The sequence below is a fragment of the Artibeus jamaicensis genome, unplaced genomic scaffold (assembly GCF_021234435.1).
Source record: "Artibeus jamaicensis isolate MK-2021 breed Jamaican fruit bat unplaced genomic scaffold, CSHL_Jam_final contig_466, whole genome shotgun sequence".
NCBI classification, from domain to species: domain Eukaryota; kingdom Metazoa; phylum Chordata; class Mammalia; order Chiroptera; family Phyllostomidae; genus Artibeus; species Artibeus jamaicensis.
The window spans coordinates 16,020,082-16,041,301 of NW_026521844.1; the positions used below are offsets into that span (position 1 = coordinate 16,020,082).

The 21,220-nt window shown below is 38.4% G+C and overlaps 1 protein-coding gene across 2 annotated transcripts in view; it reads left to right on the plus strand.

Moving 5' to 3' along the window:
- PLSCR1 (phospholipid scramblase 1) overlaps nt 1-4,578 on the plus strand; it is a 35,897-nt gene extending 31,319 nt beyond the window's left edge. For both annotated transcript variants that reach the window (XM_053667267.1, XM_053667266.1), the window contains one exon: nt 3,661-4,578. In XM_053667267.1, the coding sequence (XP_053523242.1) occupies nt 3,661-3,717 (57 nt within the window). In that variant the 3' untranslated portion in view covers nt 3,718-4,578. The remainder of the gene's footprint in view (nt 1-3,660) is intronic.
- Nucleotides 4,579-21,220: the final 16,642 nt, after the last annotated feature.

Consider the following 21,220-nt stretch of genomic DNA (forward strand, 5'->3'; position numbering starts at 1 on the left):
GCAGCCAAAATCAAGGACTCCTGGGAGAGAGCAACAGTTCTCCACCTTAATTGCACACTAGAAACAGCTTGGGTAGCCTTTCAAACCCCCTATGTCAAAACTGCACCCAGATACTGAATCAAAATCTCTGGAGATGGGACCAAGCCTGCAAACTGTTTAGATCACTCCCAAGTGACTCCAGTGTGCAAGCAAGGTTTAGAACCACAAATGAATAACTTAGATATTTATTTGGGGGTACCCTGAGAACAAAACTAAAAGATGAGCAATATTTGCAGCAAATGGACCCAGTTCCTTTAACAAATAAATTTCAAAAAATAAAAATATAATAAAATGAGATACTTAAATGATATCAACTTAATGCAGTGTATAAATTCTGTATACTGAATTAAACCAATATAAAAAGACATTTATAGGCATTCACAGAAATTTCAACATTGTCTGGCTCTTTGATGATTGACTTACTTTTTTTTTAATAGTAGGACATTTATAACTCTAATGTTATATTGGGATTTTAAGTATATTTTATTGATTATGCTATTACAGTTGTCCCATTTTTTTTCTCCCTTTTATCCCCCTCCACTCTGCACCCACGTCTGTCCAGTATTGCCCCTGCCCCTTAGTTCATGTCCATGGTGTACAAGTAAGTTCTTTAGCTTCCCCATTTCATATGCTATTCTTAACCTCCCCCTGTCTATTTCGTGCCTACCAATTATGCTCCTTATTCCCTGTACCTTTTCTCCCCATTCTTCTCCACCCCTTTCCCACTGATAACCCTCCATGTGATCTCCATCTCTGTGATTCTCTTCCTGTTCTAGTTGTTTGCTTAGTCTTTGTTTTTGTTTTTAGGTTCAATTGTTGATAGTTGAGTTTTTTGTTATTTTACTGTTCATATTTTTTATCTTCTTTTTCTTAGATAAGTCCTTTTAACATTTCATATAATAAGGACTTGGTGATGATGAACTCCTTTAACTTTACCTTATCTGAGAAGCACTTTATCTGCCCTTCCATTCTAAATGATAGCTTTGCTGGATAGAGTAATCTTGGATGTAGGTCCTTGCCTTTCATGGCTTTGAATACTTCTTTCCAGCCCCTTCTTGCCTGTAAGGTTTCTTTTGAGAAATCAGTTTATATTCCTATGGTAACTCCTTTGTAGGTAACTTTCTCTTTATCTTTAATCTTGGCTAATTTAATTATGTTGTGTCTCGGAGTGTTTCGTCTTGGGTCCAACTTCTTTGGAACTCTTTGAGCATTCTGAACTTGCACGTCTAGTTCCTTCACTAGATTTGGGAAGTTTTCCTTCATTATTTTTTCAAATAAGTTTTCAATTTTTGTTCAACCTTTTCTTCTGGCACCCCTATGATTTAGATGTTGGAATGTTTAAACTTATCCCAGAGGTTCCTCAGCTTCTTCTCATTTTTTTGAATTCTTGTTTCTTCATACCATTCTAGTTGTATTTTTTTCTTCCTTTTATTCAAAATCATTGATTTGAGTCCCACTTTTCTTCACTTCACTGTTGTTTCCCTATATATTTTTCTTTATTTCACTTTGCACATCCTTCACTTTTCCTCTATTTTGTAACCATACAATCAGTTTTGTGAGCATCCTGAGTACCAGTGTTTTGAACTCTGTATCTAATAGGTTGTCTATCTCCTCATTGCTTAGTCCTATTCCTGGAGGTTTGATGTATTCTTTCATTTGGGTCATATTTCTTCATCTTAGTGCACCTGTCATGTTGTAAGGGGTGGAGCCTTAGGTATTTGCCTGGGCCATGCAACCCACTTTGCTGTGTTGTGGCACTGTATGTGGGGAAGGGTTCCAAGAGGGAACAATGCCACCTACTCGGTTCCCACACTGCTTTTAGTCACTTCCCCCGTTTCCCCCAAGCAAATTGGGCCTTTCTAGTACTGATTCCATGGTGGGTGGGCTTGTGTACATTCTAGGATCCTGTGGCTTCTTCACTGTACTCTCCTGTGAGACTAGGAGTTTCTCCTACCACTGCAACTCCCACAGGTTTTTACAGCCAGAGGTTTTGAGGCTTTCTTTCCTGGAGCTGGAGCCCTGGGTTGTGTGGCTTGTCTCATTCCCCAGTTGTTCCGCCAGGCTTATCTGCATGAATGTGGAATATCCTGGTCCACCAGCTGCCACCTGGCCTACCCTAGCCTCCCAGCTGCCACTTTGTTGCATGTCCTCTCTACCCCAGCTGCCTGTCTCCACCCTTCCCATCTGTCTAAATGTTTCTTCTTTAACTCTTTGGTTGTTGGACTTCCATACAGCTTGACTTTCTGGCAGTTTTGGTTGGTTTTGTTTTTAAATTGGTTGTTATTCTTCTTTTGGTTGTGCAAGGGAGCAAAGTGTATCTACCTATGCCTCCATCTTTGACTTACTGGTTCTTAAGGTGTAATGGTTATAATGGTTATATAAAAATAAAACAGTAACAGAGTCACTATTTTTAGGGTCACATACTGAAGTATTTCAATATAAAATGGTATATCACAGGTTTGCATTTAAATAATGGGGGGTGAGGCCTGGGAATCTAGAAAACAGAGGAATTGATGAACTAAGATTGGTCATATTAATGATTATTGAATCTGGGTGAGTAGTTATTGGGACTTCATTATGCTATTCTATCTAATTTGGGATAGGCTCAATATTTTCTATATACATTTTTAAAGAAAATCATAATTCTGCTTCAAAGTGGTATTTTCAGTAACCATTTATGTCACATAAAAAGAAAATTTAACCTTACCCTTAGGGAATTGTTTAGCCAAAGATATGGTGCATACCGGGAAGATAAGGCAGTCTGAGATGTTTGGATAGATGGGACATGGGATTGGGGGCAGTGGTGGGATTATTAGTAAAGAGCTGTGGAATAGATTGGGCTTCTGCTAAAGGACTTTTAAGGACTGGGCAATGAAAATGATTTAGTTCACTGGTTATTTTTAAACAAAGTATAAATAAAATAGTTATAAATCCAAATTTTAGAAAGATAAATCCTGATGACTGTGTGAGAGATGGATTGAAGAGAGATGGAGTGGCAATAGTACAATTGCACAAGATTTGAAATAAGGATAAAACTATTTCTGTTGATAGGATAAAGGAAAATGACAGATGTGAGAGATAAAATCCATAGGATTTGACTTTAAGTCATGGAGGGGAGGGTCTAGTTAGACACTGAGGAAGTCAGGCAAGTTAGGGACCACAGTAGATAAGTTTGGAAGAGAATTCATATAACTGAGCCAAACAGTTCCAAGTGGTATTCTAACTCTAAATGGCTTTCATTCCCCTGGAAAAAAGAAAAACTTGTAAGTTGTACATGGTATTGCAGTCATATTACTAGAGAAGGAATATAAAAATTTTAGGAAGGAAGGATCAAAAAAGAACATTTGAAGGGACCAGAGAAAAAGTGAAATTTAGAGAAATTACCCAAAGACTATTTAAATGTATACAGTTATTAATAAGTGAATAGAATTATAGGATTCAATTGCTATTATAATGAAAAGCTGAAACTATTGACTTTTCCCAGATCTACTTATGAGATTCAGTTTTCTTGTTTAGTAGATACATTATTCTGTTTCATCATATTCCTTAGCATATATGCATCTGAGAATTGTTCTCTGTTTTGATATTGAAAATTAATTTCTGTATTTTGTTTTTACTTAGGACTTCATGTTTTTTGAAAGGAGTGGAGGCCAAGAACAGAGAGCAGGAGTGTGGTAGTGGATGAATAAAGTCTTCTCAGAAAGTATGAAGTCTAAATCCTGACTGGGATTGTGTACAACTAAAATTCAGTGGGCTTTCTTTTTCTTTATTGAAATGACTTATAATTTGTGAATTACACATGATACCTGAAGCTCCAGGTATATGATTTTACTTTTCAAATTATAGAGCTTATTTTCTGTATCACTTAATTATAAATGTTTTTATACCTTTTATTTTATATATTTTGTATTATTCTGTGTTTCTGAGAAAGGGCATTAGAATTTTTACATTTAAACATGAAACTGCCTTTGATAAATTGCTTTATTTTCAATTTTATAGCAAAATTAATTAAAATGATTTCAATATAAAATTACAAATTATTTTATTAAATTTAGTTAACATTTATTTTATATGTAATGACTGTTATTTTGCAAATATTTCATATTCAAAAAGGTTAAAAATCAACACAACTTCAATTTCCTTTACAATTATGTTCAAATGATACTCAAGTTCTTATTACCAAGGAAAAGTAAGAAATGTGTTTGTTTTCATTCAGCAATTAAACCACATTTAACTTTTTATGTAAACTAATTTGTTACTATGATTTTCATATTGACAATTACCAATTCTTAATGGATTTCAGTGGAAAAGATATGATTCTGTCCCAAAGAAAGACACTTTATTTAAAGACTCACTCTAAAATTTTTGTTATAATTTTTGAGATAATTTGTTACACGTGAAATGTTTCATACCTAATTTTGTCATTCCTAGAGCATGGCAGTTATAAGATCACTCAGGTATTTATTAAATAAAACATATATATTTCACCAGAGTATGAACTTCACTAATAGACTCGTGAGTTATATATGCCAACAATCAAGTAACTAAAATAAAAAATTGTTGATATATATATATTTGCATATTTTTTTAAACTGAACAATTCATTCATATGGTGTTCTGAACCTTATACATTTAACACCTGCCTTCCTTTTCAAAAGAGCAAAAGCATTTGATAATCGTTAGTAAAATCCATACCAGTGCTGGAAACTAGGATTTCTATCTGTTAGAAACCTAAGGGAATTTTTTATATTCTGTTTTATAGGAAAATTTGGATTGAATGGGTAGAGAGGTCCAAACCGTAACTCAATTCATGCAAAGGAAAAATGGTTAGGACATAGGGGGTTTGGCGAGGGACTTGGTTTCACCTTCAGCAAAATTCCACCAAAACCACTAGCTCCTAATGTTGAGAACATTTGAATGTCAGGGGAGCTACAGGGAAAGCTAAGTCTAGACCATTTTTATTAGTCAAATAGTTCACCGGATGCCAGATTACAATGTTGAGAAGTAACCATGGCTCTCACATTCAGTTCATTCAGTTTATAGTTGGTACAGACGGCATGCCAGATAAAGCGAGGTACCTGCATAGCTGGACCCCAGTGGCCTTAGTTATACCAGTTAGAAAAGAGGAGGGCTTTCCAGGCTAGCTATCGGGTACCGCAGCCAACCTCAAATGAGGCTAGAGGTACTGATAATTTTCTCGGTGACGGTTACATCCTTCATTCTCCATCTTTCTCACCGCCTCCTTCTTCCTCTACCCCCTCCTACACACAAAATTCAGGATCTCTGGTTTAGCAAAGTAAGATTACAACTGATTTGAACAGTTCCTTTCTTCTTCAATATACAAGGAAGATTTGTGCAGAAACCATAGACCATCTGCGAAATCCATTTAAGTTCAAATACTAGGAAAACTTAGCATTTACTAAGAGAAAAGTCATTACAAATGAAAAATTAGAATTTAAATGATAAAAACACCAGGAATTAAAACAAATGGCTTTATTTGTAATCTCAGTGAGATCTGGAGGAATGTTGCCTATATCTGAAACAAGATATAGAGAAAAAGGAACATTCTGATAAGGCAGAAGCCCTGGAATTTAAAAACACGATATTCACTGTGGGACTGGGGGTTGTAAAATATTTTTAAATAGAAGCTACTGGATCACTGTTTCCTGCCCTTATGCAGCAGAAGATCTACAGTCAGGAAGCAAAACCCCAAGCAGTACCTTCTGCAAGCAGTGGAAACCTTGGGCATCTACTTTGACTACTGCCAAAGGATGTTGTGAACTGCAGGTTTTGTTCCCCAAATTCTACATGTTAAAGTCTTAAGCCCTAACGTGATGATATGGAGATGGGGCCTTTGGAAGGTATTTTGATTTAGGTGAAGTTGTGAGGGTGGGGCATGATGATGAGCTAAGAACCCCTATGAGAAGTGGAAGTGGAAATCAAGAACTAGTTTTCTCTGCCAAGAGAGGATCAGTGAGAAGGTTGCTGTTTTCTGAAAGCCTGAAAGAGGGTCCTTTTCAGGAGCCAAATCAGCTGACACCTTGATTTTGAACTTCCGAGTCTTTAGAATAGTAGGAAGAACATGTGTTGTTTACTTCACCCAGTCTGTGAGTTTTGTTATTGCCGCACAAGGTGAAGAAAATGGATGATGTTAAGACCAGAAATAAATTTCAAGGTCCATCAAGAAGAAAAAGCTAGTAGAACATCTCCACTAAAACCCGGGCTCATAAAAAGTTATCACCTCATAAAATAAAAAAGAAGTAAACTCCACCATTCAGATGGGAAGAGCACTGAAAAACTTGCTCCTGTCGCTGTGTTGCTGGATGAGAGAGCCTATCTATGTCTGTCTCTATGGGTCTGAACATACAAGTTTCCCCTGCTATCCAAAAGTAGAGCGTTCCTATGAAATCTTCCATAAGCCAAATGGTGTAAAGCAGACAAGTGATTACCTTAGATGCAATTTGGTAACAGATGAACAAAATAAATGGAGCTGAAACACAGAGGCTCACAGACACAATTCAAAGCAATGGCAGCTTGACCCTGAGATGCCGAGCGTGGTTTCTAGGAAGAAACGTGGTGTCTCTCTTGCCGCTCCGGGTGCACGGCGCCTCTGCATCGGTGCTGCAGAACAAACACGATGCTGTTTTCGCTTCTTGCCTTTCTTTGCATTGGCGAAAATCCTCTTGGGATTTCTTTTGGTTAGTGAAAGCAGCTACAAATACAGGTCTTTCATAAAAATGAAGTGGTGAAAAAAACTTTCAAAAAGCAGGGAATACCTATATATACATATGGATATATGAATATACATAAATTAAGCATTAATTTCAGACAAAACAGATACTGTAGGAAATTACTATAAGGAAAGAGAAACAATAATGAAGGTTCAATTCACCAGAAAGATACAACTTTTAAGTTTTGCTTAATCACACAATCTCAAAATATATGGGGAAAAAATCAAAGCAAGAATAAATCAATCCATAATTACAGTTAAGATTGTGATATTCTTCTGACTAAATGCTAGAAAAGCAAACAAAAAATAACTAAAATTGACAAATTGAGCCAATAAAAAAAAAACTCTACCCACAGTTGAAGACTATATCTATTTTTCAAGTATTTATAAAATACGTACAAAAATTGGCTGTGTACCAAAGGGCCGTAATACAAGCCTCAAAGTATCTCAAATACAAATGGTTTATTGAAACCATTCGCAGTATGTTCTTGGACCACAACACAATTATAAATAATAAAAATATAGAGGAAAGAAAGATGGCAACAGAGTAGGAGGGAGCAGATTCCCCTTCCCCCTACACATATGAGAAAAACCTAGCCGATCTATGGAGGAACAGAGCGAACAGCCAACAGTACCCCAGCATATGTGAAAATGAGAGACCAAAAGTTGTAGTGGACACTGAAAAACCAGGCAGTAAGGAGAATGCTTCAGGACAATAAAGTCCCGGGGACCAAATGGCTTATAGCCCCAGGCTCGGCTCCCAGCCTGCCAGAGTCCTTGGGAGATAGCGGGTCAACTCCTCCCTCCCTCCCCAGCCAAACAAAGTTTAAGCAGCAACGGGAGAGATCTGGTTGCTTGAAGGTGCAGAGAGGGGAATAAGGATAGAGCCAAACACACAGGGGCCATGATCACTGGTGGAGTCTGTGGTCGCCAGCTTGGGAGAGTTGAGTCACTCGGTGATGCGCACTGACCCCAGTCGTCACCAGTCTGTCTAGAGAAATGGGCTGTACAGAGCGGCAGGCTTGAATAGGAGGAATTTTTCAAAAAGAAAAACTGTTTGAGGAATTCTCCTACAACAGCTGCTCAACCTACTCCCCTCCCAGTCACGCAGCAATTCCGAGGTTGCGCGGAAGGCTGTGCGGAAGGCCCTGCGCACCCCCATAGCACTGGGAAGGGGCCAAGGCAGCACGGATGAGCGTGCATGCGTGCATGCCCACACCCCACCCCACAGCGGTAACCCCTGGGAAAAGAGCCTCTGCGGAAGACCTGGATCCCACACCCAAGGTGCCAGGGAGAGGTGTCAGACTACCTCTAGGGAGACTGCGTGGAACACTGGCTGCGTGCACCTGAGGAAGGGAGAAAGGCCATACCAATTACCTCGCAGGGTGCAGCCAGCAAGACCAGAAAAACGGCTTGGGCCAGTTTGAAACCAACAAGAGGTTTTGGGGGTATTTTTAAGTAATCTTTATCTTTTTAAATTTTTATTACAGTTTTATCTTTCAATACCTTTTCCTCTCTTTCCTTTCTTGTTTTATTCCTTCTTCCTTTCTTTCCAATTTTATCTCTTCTTCCTCCCTTCTCCTGCTTTTTAAAAAAATATCCACAAGTGAGACAAAAAAAAACTGGAACTCTGAAAAGACCAGAGTTGGACCCAAAGAGGGGGCATCCCAACAGTTGAGACAATGAGACAAATTTCACTTTGCTATTACAGAGAACCTGCAAGTTACTACATATTTGTATTACTATTTTTTCATTATTCTTACATCTTTTAATAGTATTTTTGTATTCCTCTTCTTTCTATATAGTCCTCTTTGTTTGGCTGGTTATATTGTGTATTATTTCACAGGTTTCCCCTGTTCCTGTACCCCTACTCTTTCACAGTGTATTGCTAATTTACTGACCTTCACGTCATTTGCATTCCTTTAGCATGCTACTCCAGGTCCTATACCCCCTATTCTTGTTATCAAGATCACATAGATTCTGTCATATGATTCTTGCTCTCATATTATTGTAAATAATAGCTGTTCCATACAATTGTAAATACTTCACAACACCCCTCCTGCATCTTAGCCCACTTCACAGTTTCCTGAACTCTATTACTGTAGTGGTTAACACTATTCTCTCACACACTACACCTATTTACTAGCCTTTACTCTCACCTCACCTCAGAATCTAACCTCTCACAACCTCACTGCTTTCTAGATCCAACTCACAATCCTTCCCTCCCCAACAAGACTCTTATCTTCTTTCCATCCTTTCTAAAAAGTGGCTACTTGGATAGAAGATCATGGTTAACACTATACATAACCAAATGATCTCCTATCTCTTCTCTATGGGCTGCTACTGTAAATATCATAGAATATTCTCTTGCTGTCTTAAGTCATTTTGCCTTCCCCTCCAACTGATCACACACACAAAAAAATAGGTGGAAGCAGTGAACACCAGGATACCCACTGGAAAGGAAACCCAACAACAAAGGAACCACCAACAGATAACAACAGAAGAAGGTGAAGGAGGGAGTGGAAACCACACAAACCTCAATCCAGGGCCTATCTGGAAATACAACTAAATAGCGGAGAAACTACCCAGTATCCTCAAAACCTTGTACACACGGAAGAACCAGCTTCAACACAAACTGCCCTCACCACCACAACAAATTACAAGACGTGGTAGACAGAGTGACCCTTAATTAACCAACTGGTGGGAAGGATCCACAAAAGAAATACCCCCAAAACAATAAAAACCCAAATACAAACACAGAGCCAACTTAGAGGAGAGCCCAAGATCAGTGAGCTTGGGAGATCAAGGAGACTACACCACTGAATCTCACAGGTATTCTACCAAAGAAGTTCACATCATAAACCCAGGGAGCCAGAACATATCAATTTAAGAAGCTGAAGCTAACAAGAAGAGTCTCACAAACAATGGAAAGACAAAGAACCAATCCCCAAATGAAAGGAAAGGAGGAAGCCTCAAAAAGAATGCTAAATGAAATAGAGGCAAGTCAACTATCAGATATTGAGTTCAAAGCAATGGTCATCAGGAAGCTCTATGAACTCACAGTGAGCTACCAGAAACTACAGGGAAACTACAATGAACTCACTGCAAACTATATCAACATGAAAAAGGAAATAGAAACTATCAACAAGGGCCAAGAGGAAATGAAGAATACAATTTCTAAACTGAAGAACATAGCAGAAGGAATCAAAAACAAGATTGATGAAGCAGAACATCAGATCAGCGAGCTAGAGGACAAAGTAGAAAAGAACACTCAGAAAGAGCAAGAAAAGGAAAAGAGGCTCAGAAAGAAGAAAGAAGGATTAAGAGAAATGCAAGACAATATGAAATGTTATAATATTTGTATAATAGGAATACCAGAAGGAGAAAAAGAAGAGCAAGGGATAGAAAACCTATTTGAAAAAGTAATGATGGAAAACTTCCCTAATCTGATGAGAGAAAAAGTAACACAAGTCCAGGAAACACAGAGTCCAATCAAGAGGAACCCAAAGAGGCCCACTTCAAGACACATCATAATTAAAATGGCAAAACTCAGAGAATCAATAACAGCTAATCAATCAATAATAACCTTAAACGTAAATGGATTAAATGCTCCCATCAAAAGGTATAGAATAGCTGAATGGATAAGAAAGCATGACCCACACATATGCTGCCTACAAGAGACCCACCTCAGGACAAAAGACCTACAAAGACTGAAACTGAAGGGCTGGAAACAAATTTTCCAAGTAAATGGACAGGAAAACAAAATTCAGGGTAGCAATACTCATATCAGACAAAATAGACTTTAAAAAAAGGCCATAAAGAGAGACCCAGACGGTCACTTCATAATGCTAAAGGGAAGAATTCACCAAGAAGACATAAACATTGTAAATATACATGCACCCAATGTAGGAGTACCCAAACACATAAAGAAAATCTTAGACGACTTCAAGAAAGATACTGACAGCAACACAATTATAGTAAGGGATTTTAATACCCCACTATCAAAAATGGACAGATCTTCCAAACAAAATATCAACAAAGATATTGTGGTATTAAACTACACCCTAGATGAAATGGATTTTACTGATATATAGAGAGCCCTTCATCCCAAAGCAGCTAAATACACATTCTTCTCAAATGCACATGGGACATTTTCAAAGATAGACCACATGATAGGACAGAAAACAAGCCTCAACAAATTAAAGAAAATTGAAATCATACAAAGCATTTTCTCTGACCACCAGGGACTGAAACTGGAAACCAACTCCAAGGGAAAAATCCAAAACACTCAAAATCATGGAGATTGAATAGCATGCCATTAAACAATGAATGGGTCAAGAATGAAATTAGATTTCTTTCAAGAAAGAAATCAAAAAGTTCCTGAAAACAAATAAAAATGAATTTGCAACAACCCAAAACTTATGGGACACAGTGAGGCAGTCCTGAGAGGGAAGTTCATAGCAATACAGGCCTACCTAAAAAAAATAGAAACATTTCAAACAACCTAATCCTACGCCTACAAGAACTTGAGGAACAGCAACAAAGACAGCCCAGAGCAAGTAGAAGGAAGGAAATAATCAAGATCAGAGTAGAATTAAATGACATAGAGATGAAAAGCACAATTCTAAGGATCAATGAATCCAGGAGGTGGTTCTTTGAAAATGATAAACAAAATCAAGAAGCCTTTAAGCAGGCTCATCAAGGAAAAAAGAGAGAGGACCCAAATAAACAGCATCAGAAATGAAAGAGGAGAGATTACAACTGACCCCACAGAAATACAAAGGATTGTAAGAAATTACTATGAAGAACTGTATGCCAAGAAATTTGAAAACCTAGGTGAATTGGACAAATTTCTAGAAAAATATGCAGAAAGCCTGAACAGAACAATAATAGCAGATGAAATTGAAGCAGTAATCAATTCCTGACACAAAAACCCTGGACCAGATGGTTTCACAGGAGAATTCTACAAAGCATTTAAGGAAGAGTTAACCCCTATCCTTCACAGACTATTCCAAAAAATCCAAAATGATGGAAGACTCCCAAACTCTTTATGAAGCCAGCATCATCCTAATTCCAAAACCAGATAAAGAGACAACAAAGAAAGAAAACTTCAGGCCAATATCGCTAATGAACATAGATGCTAAAATCCTCATCAAAATGTTGGCAAACCGCATCCAACAGTGCATTAAAAAGATCATACACCATGACCAAGTGGGATTCATCCCAGGGATGCAAGGATGGTTCAACATTCACAAATCAGTAAATGTAATACATCACATGAACAAAAGCAAAGACAAAAATCACATGATCATATCAATAGATGTGGAAAAAGCATTTGATAAGGTACAGCACCCGTTTATGATAAAAACACTCAGCAAAGTGGGAATATAGAGAGCATTCCTCAACATAATAAAGGCCATATATGAGAGTCCTACAGCCAACATATTCAATGGGCAAAAACTAAAATCTTTTCCACGAAGATCAGGAACAAGACAAGGTTTGTATCTGCTTTCACCACTTCTATTCAATATAGTATTGGAAGTTTTAGCCACAGCAATCAGACAAGAAAAGGAAATAAAAGGCATCAAAATCGAAAAGGAGGAATCAAAACTGTTACTGTTTGCAGATGACATGATAGTGTACCTAGAAAATCCTATAGACTCTACCCAAAAACCACTTGACCTAATAAATGAATTTGGCAAAACAGCGGGATACAAAATCAGTATCCAGATATCAAAGGCATTTTTTATACCAACAATGAAACAGCAGAAGCAGAAATCAAGAAGAAAAATTCCATTTAATATAGAAAAAAGAAAAATAAAATACCTAGGACTAAACCTAACCAAGGAGGTAAAAGACCTGTATGCAGAAAACTACACCACACTGAATAAAGAAATCAGAGAAGACGCAAACTAATGGAAACATATACCATGTTCATAAATCAGAACAATTAACATCATTAAAATGTCCATAATACCCAAAGCAATTTACAGATTCAATGCAATACCTATTAAAGTACCAATGGCATATTTCACAGACAGAACAAACACTTCAAAAATTTATATGGAACCATTAACAACCCCGAATAACTGCAGTAATTTTGAGAAAGAAGAGCAAAGTAGGAGGGATCACAATACCTGACACCAAACTGTATTACAAGGCCACTGTAATCATAACAGCCTGGTACTGGCATAAAAACAGGCACATGGACCAGTGGAACAGAACAGAGAGCCCCAAAATAAACCCAAGTCTCTATGGTCAATTAATATTCGACAAAGGAGGCAGCAACATAAAATGCAGTAAAAATAGCCTCTTCAAAAAATAGTGTTGGGAGAACTGGACAGCTACATGCAAAAAAAATGAAACTTAAGCACAAACTTACACGATACACAAAAGTAAATTCAAGGTGGATAAAAGATTTAAATATAAGCCATGACACCATAGGCAGGAAAATCTCACATATTTCATGCAGCAACATTTTTACTGATATGTCCCCTAGAGCAAGGGACATAAAGGAAAGAATAAACAAATGGTATCTCATCAAAATAAAAAGCTTTTTCATGGCTAAAGAAAACAGTATTAAAATAAAAAGAGAACCAACCATATGGGAAAACATATTTGCCAATGATACCTCAGACAAGGGTTTAATCTCCAAAATATACAAAGAACTTACACAACTCCACTCTAAGAAGACAAGCAACCCAATTAAAAAGTAGGCAAAGGACCTGAGCAGACACTTCTCCAAGGAGGACATACAGAGGATCCAGACACACATGAAAAGATGCTCAATATCACTAGCTATCAGAGAGATGCAAATTAAAACCACAATGAGATACCACTTTACACCAGTCAGAATGGCCATCAAAAACAAAGCCACAAACAACAAGTGTTGGAGAGGATGCGGAGAAAAGGGGACCCTAGTTCATTGTTGTTGGGATTGCAGACTGGTACAACCACTATGGAAAACAGTATGGAATTTTCTAAAAAAACTAAAAATGGATCCTTTTTTTAGTTTTGCAGCCTTTTGAACCACCAATTCCACCGGTAAGATTATACCCTAAGAACCCTGAAACACCAATACCAAAGAACCTATGCACCCCAATGTTCATAGCAGCACAATTTACAATAGCCAACTGCTGGAAGCAACCTAGGTGCCCGTCAGTAAATGGATGGAACTGAAAACTATGGTACATATATGCAATGGAATTCTATGCAGCAGAAAAAAAGGAGCTCCTACCCTTTGCAACAGCATGGATGGAACTGGAAAGCATGCTGAGTGAAATAAGCCAGGTGTTGAAAGACAAATACCATATGATCTCACTTTTAACAGGAACCTAAACAATAAAACAAACATACAAGCAAAATATAACCAAAGACACTGAAATAGAGAACAGGCTGATAAAAACCAGACAGGAGAGAGGAGGGAATTTCAGGGGAAAAGGGGAAGGATTTACAGGAACAAGTATAAAGGACACAAACTAAGGGGGGTGGAAATGGGAGGGAGGTGGGCAGCACTGGGGGGGGGGTGGGATGAGAGTAAAGAACAGGAAACTGTTCTTGAACAATGATTAAAATAAATTAAAAATATATATACAATAAAAATATATAACTAGCAATTTCCATCCCATTCACAATTAGGAAATAAACAGGTGCCAAGGAATAAATCATAGTGAATGTCCTGAAGTACAGTGAATTCACTGGCCTTTAAAAAGGAGTACGGCCTTTTTAAAACAAGGTGCAAGGCCCAAAATCAAAAGTGGAAAACACAGTAAAAGGTAAATTAACAATGAAAATTTATGTATCGTGAAAAAACAACTTTAAATAAGTTACAATCCAGAGACTAGTGGGCAAAAGAATTGTATTTTATTTAACAGAAAAGGAATTCAACTCCACAACATGATAAAGTGCACCAACAAATCAGCAAGAGGAAGGAAATGAAAATAGCACAGAAAAATGGGTAGGAAATATTCGATAAGTCACAGAATAAAATGGTAAATGATTGTCATCATATTAAAAAGTACTCAACCTGCCTGGCTGGTGTGACTTAGTTGGCTGGGGTGTGGTCCCATAAATGGAAGGGTGGCAGGTTTGATTCCTGGTCAGGGCACATGCCTGGGATTCCAGTCTGGAATTCTGGATTCTGACTGGGATCCCCCGTCAGGGTGCATGGGAGAGGCAACCTGTCAGTGTCTGTCCCTCAAATCAATGTTTCCCTTCCACACTCCCTGCCTTTCTCTCTAAAATCAATAAGTATGTCCTCTGCTGATGATTAAAAAACTACTCAATCTTAATAATTATTAATTACAAACAGAAATAAGAATAAGATAATCTTGCCAATCAGGGTAGTAAATATCTAGAATTGATGATACAGATCGGAGAGATGGATAAAACAGTATTCTCATACTTTATTGGCAGAAGAATGGAATGCTTTTCTATAGTCTGTACAAAAGGTATGTGCCAAAGATGATGTCTACAGCATAACTTATAATAGCAAAAATCCAAAAGTAAAATACACCTAGGTTATTAGATCAAAGATACAGTTTTGTATTAAAAGCCTGGAGAATTCCAAGATGCATCATCAGAAACAACTTGTAAAAACTAATCCTATTTATGTAAAAAAAAAAGACACTATATAGATGTGTACATACGTACTTGTATTGTTAAAATTAAAATCAAATGGAGACCAGCCTTGAAAATTCCCTGAGCAGACGAAACCGTGTAGTCATACAAATAAAGCTTAATTTATTTTGCAAGACTCACCGGACCTGAGTCCTTTCTTGCTTAGCCTCTGGAAATCATAAGCAAACAGTGAACTGTTTCCCAAGGTTGATACATGGTAACCACTGAAAATTCTAATATAATTAATCACTGTAAAGAATAAACAGTCACTGCTCTCTCACTATATAAGCTGCTTATTAATATACCCCCATGTCTCCTTCCATGTTTTGGTTTTAGCCTTCTGAGTGTGCAAACTGTCTTTTTGGTGTGGGATAATACACTTTTACTAATTACTACCTCAGTGACTCGTTGGTTTTATACTTCTAAACTTTTGACAGTATAGTAACATTTACTGAGTGCTTGTTTTGTGGCCAGCACCTTTACCCACTCGATCCTCCTTATTCTTCATAAAAACCTTATGCTGTAGATACCATGACTGTCCTCACTTCACACACACACAGACTGTCAGGTAACTTTCACAAGGTCATGGAGATGATCAGAGAGATGAAAGTATTGAGATTTGAACCCAAGTAGCTTGGTTTTCTTCCTTCCTTTTCCCAACTGATTTTCTCTCTATACCTTTCCCTTCCAACTCCCTTTTTCTCTTGTCCCACCTACCTTTGCTGGTTAAATCTTCAAATATCTGTTAACCATGGTTAACAGTGTAATGGAGAGAATAATGAGAAAGAAGAGGATATATTTTACCTCTGTTAGGATTTATTATTTGAAAGATCCTGTGTTACTTTTGTAAATTAAAAAATTTAAAGAAAAAATAAACAGTTCAATTTAATACGTTTGTTTAGAACAGTAAATACTCTACACACTTGCTTTCCAAGCTCATTGCTCTCCATTTAGTCTCGAAAACAAACTAAAAACATCATTTGACAAGAAGAAAGAAAGAGAGCATGAGCGAGAGAAAAAAGAGACCTTAAAGACAAATTAGGTTGACCTATGTTCATTTGTACTCAGAACACCTCCGCTTCTAGACTTTGGAAGCAACAGGGTCCAAGGAGTGGAGGTCAAGCCAGAATAAAGGAAGTTCCGCAGGCCAAGCACCAACAACCACCAAGAGGCAGCCACCTCCGAGTCAGTGACTTTCCCAGTTCCAACTGTGGCAACACCCCAGGTCCTTGCTGCCCTGAGCTGCAGAGCCAACGTCGTCGGAGTCTCTCCAGAGAGTAAAAACGAAGGCTGCGGTTTCGTGGCAGCTCTCACCCACAAGCACTCACGCACAGCCCAAGGCAAGACCGCGCCAGTCCTGAGGCCCAAACTCCGCCCCCCACCCCAACTCTGCGTTCTGGATGCTGCCCCTCGCAGACGGGAGGGGATGGGGAAGCTGTTGGGGAGTGGGGGCGGGGGAAGCACAGTGTTTGCGTCCCAGGGTGGGGGCGGGGTTCCAACGGCTTCAGGAAGCCACTCAAAAGGAGACCCAGGGAACAGCAGGGGTCCCAGCTGCCCAGGTGAGTACCACAGGCCCCGAAAGTATCCCTGACAAGGAGATTCCTACCTGAAACCGCCCCCAGTGCATCTCTACACAGTGGCACCGGGATCTGCCAGCCTATTTCGGAAGAAGATGGAGCTATTAATAGAGCCTGCTAGCTGTCCTTTAACTGTAAATCCTAATTAGGGGTATGGCTGGAATTACCCCAGGCTCCCTGGGGCACCAGAATTGGAAACACAGAGGCCGTTATCTCGGGATCTATTTGTCTCCTCCCTCTGCTACTTAATATCTGGGGACTCTGACCTCCACCCAGTTTCTTCCTAGACCTTCCTTCCTTCTTACCTCATCTCTGAAATGGTGTGACTATCCAGAGCTACAAGAGTCATACAGTAGGACATGTACTAGTGTAACTCTGTTAGAGTAGGGTCTGGCACTGCCCCAGTACTCAGTGGTAGTTTTTATTGTTTCTAATATTTGACAAAGCCACCGTTTCTCTGAATCTACTGTCTCGTTCCTGTTTTATTTCTCCATTTAGTCCTGGAGGTCTGGCACGGTCACTTCCCAGTTCCAGGGGACAGGCAGAAAACAGTAGTTTCTCCTGGTTTAGCAAGGTGAGGGGTGTGGCTAGTACTGTACAAGTGTCACTTGCTCCGTGTGACCTGTCAGGCGATTTGGGATCCCCTTTTTCCACCTTGAACAAGTTTCTCTGGATACTGCCCTGGCGAGCATGACAATCGCAGGACTTGGAACGCTGGAGTAAGTAACGCAAAGGCTGTTTGTGAAATGAGTGGACTTGTTCACTTGGGTAGAAAGTGGCATTTGAAATAGCCAGGTTGTGAATTAAGCAGCCTTCAAATCTGTAAGGGATCCATTCTTTCTGACTGAAAGGAATGAAATAATTCTGTACACACATTGTTGAATCAGCAAGCACCAGTTTAAGCGCCTTGCCTGGGACCAGCCATGCTCCAGCCTTTGAGAGTTTAGAGAGCAGCTGGAGGAAGAGTCAACGTGTGAGGATGGTCTCCTGTGCACCTCTCCATCCTCATGTCTAATGATCTCTCCCTCTTGGTCTGTAACCCACAGACCTTTCCTTTCCTTTCCTTGAATGAGAAGAGCTCCCTCAGCCTCAGGACTTCTACCCATGCAGTTACCTCCGTCTGCAGTTACCCCACCCACTCCTCAAACACACTTCTTTGAGCTCTTGGATCTGTCTTCCTTGGACACCCTCTCCCCATCGCCTAACCTAGTGCCCCTATAACTCTTCATTACAGTGCCATTAGATTTATGTATAGCACTTCAAGTACTTGTAATATTATATTCAATTTTTGTTTATCTTCCACCTCCCCCATTTTGTTTTAGTACTTAGTATGGGGCCTTGCAGGGTCATAATTTTGACATGGAGAGGAGGAAAATTGGTTCTTGCTGGAAACAGAATTTAGTTCAGGATATGGAGATTAGCTGACATTTTTTAAGCAGTGATGATGAAACCGTTGGAAGAGGGCAATCAAGGCAGGCAGGTCCTGAGAAGGGGTAGGACTGATGAATATAAATGTACAGGTCCCAGATAAGTCCAACGACTAACAGAGTTTCTGTCACCTTTGTTCATTTAAATTAATAGGCATATAGAGGTTGGCTTTAAAGTGGAGAGATAGGGAAAGTCGTGACTGGAGAGTCGTGGGAAAGACTAGGACGGGATCAAGGCACTAAAAGGCAGAAGTACTGAGTACAATGTTTAGTTTGTTTTCTATAGCAATAAGCCACATAAAGTTTCCATATGGCTTGTCATGTTACAGCTCCTGCAGTGCCTGAGAGGAGGATCTCTAGCTCCTCAATACATTCAAAAGTACATATCGATTCACAGAATGAGGGTCTGACCTACACAGATTTCGTGTTTGTTCCGGGAAGAACACATCCGCAGGACCTGGGATTTCCAGAGGTTTTTGCAGTGGTATGACTGGGTAGCTAATCTTTCTTCTTCTCCTTCTGAAACATGCCTGGAGCCCAGCTCTGAGGCTAGGTGCCCGATCACAGGCTCTCCTTAGTTTGTACAATGTGTGAAGGCTCAGCTTGGTTACCATGTGGGGTGTTGTGGCCACAGTGTTTCTTCATGGCTCTTTGCCTCATTGGGCCGTCTCCTTCCAGGTTTTAGAAATTGTCCACCAGCCTTGGCTGAACAACAAACAACTTCTAAAGTCATACTCAGAAACATAGCAATGAGAAGGGTCAAGCCATAAGGATTTAAATAGCCAGATACAAATAGATAAGATGAATAAAAAGAAATAGACTATGTGTATGACTGTATAGTTACAGAGTATCTTGTTTCAACAGTGATAAATAAATTTGACCTATAAATTTGTAGATAATGTATTAATAGCAGATCTTCTCTTTCAGAACTCCAAATCATGGACAACCAAAGTAAGTAACTTGCTTTGTTTACTTTCCTTCCTATTTGTTAATTCTGTTATTAACAGGTTACTTGTCATAATGTTTCATTTAGTTTCTGAAAGGCTATAACTTCAGTATTTGAGAAACTATACATGAATATCCACTACAGCTACTTTTCCCTTTAAAAAATAAAAAACAAAAAATAAAAATCTTAGAGAAAACTAAGAAATGCCAAGCTTAATGGGAATTAATTTAATTTATACTATATTCCATCCAGATCAGTGTTCCCTTTTCTAGTGCTTTTTAACTACATAAATATTATTCAAATGATACTAATTAATAAATATAATAACTTTACTGTATCATTCGTTATAATAAAATTCTCAGCTAGATCTCCTGATATATATTTCATAACATACAAAAGTGTATAGGTTTAAATAAATACCAATTATTATGCTCTTGATTTTTTTCTATCAAGAATATTTTAAATTACCCTGCTGGTGTAGCTCAGTGGATTGAGCGCAGGCCTGTGAACCAAAGGGTCATTGGGGCTCATGCCTGGGTTGCTGGCCAGGTCGCAGGTAGGGGGTGGGTGCATGAGAGGCAACCATGCATTGATGTTTCTGTCCCTCTTTTTCTCCCTCCCTTCCCCTCTCTCTAAAAATAAAATAAATAAAAACTTATTTAAAAAGAATATTTTAAATTAGATGGATATCAATTAAGCATACAATAAAATACATCTTTTTCAAAATTAATGTTCTAAAGAGAAAAAAATACATACTAGAGGAAAATATCAAGAACAAAATCCTGAGAAGAAGGATGTTAAAGAACTGATGCTAACCTAACAACAGGATGTACTTATATAGCTACAGTAATCAAGACAGTGTAGTATTGGTAAAAGAATAGACAAATAGATCAGTGGAACAAAATAGAGAGCTCATAATTAGACACTATAAATACTGTCAACTCTTTTTTGACAAAGGAGCCGAAGCAATATAATGGAGCAAAAACAGTCTTTTTAACGAATGTTAGTGGAACAATTAGACATTCACATACAAAAAAAATTAATCTAGATACAGACCTTACACCTTCACAATAACTAACTCAAAATGCATTAAAGAACTAAATGTAAACCGTGCAACTAACACCATTAGAGATGACATAGAAGGAAGTCTAGATCAGCAATTTTCAACCTTTTTCATCTCATGGAACATAGTAAACTAATCACTAAAACCAGATTGTAGCACACCAAAACTAGATTTTCTTGCCCATCTGACCAAAAAAATGGTATAATTTTGATTCACTCACACTGGATGATATTAGTGTGTTGGCTGTTGTCACTTTTTTGTTTTTGTTTGACAATGTAAGGGAAAAGAGGTCCATGCCCCTGACTAAATAGTGAGGTATTGCATGTTTTAAAACTTCTTGCTGTACACTGGTTGAAAATTGCTGGTCTAGATGATTATGCGTATGGTGATACTTTTTCAGATAGAACATGAAAAACACATCCCATGAAAGAAAGAATTGATAAGATGGACTTCATTAAAATTAAAAACTTCTGTTCTGCAAAAGGCAATAGCAAGAGAATTGGAAGGCAAGCCACAGACCAAGAGGAAATACTTGCAAAAGACAGATCTGATAAAGGAATGTTACCCAGAATATGCAAAGAACTCTTAAACTCAACACTGAGAAAACAAAAAGGGTATTAAATATGGTCCAAAGAACTTAAAAGACAGCTCACCAAAGAAGAAATACAGATGGGAAATAAACATGAATGAATGCTCCACATCCCATGTCATCAGGAAAATACAAATAAAAACCACAATGAGATACCATTGCGTACTTATTAGAATGGCCAAAATCCAGACAACTGACAGTACCCCATGCCGGTGAGTACGAGGAGCAGC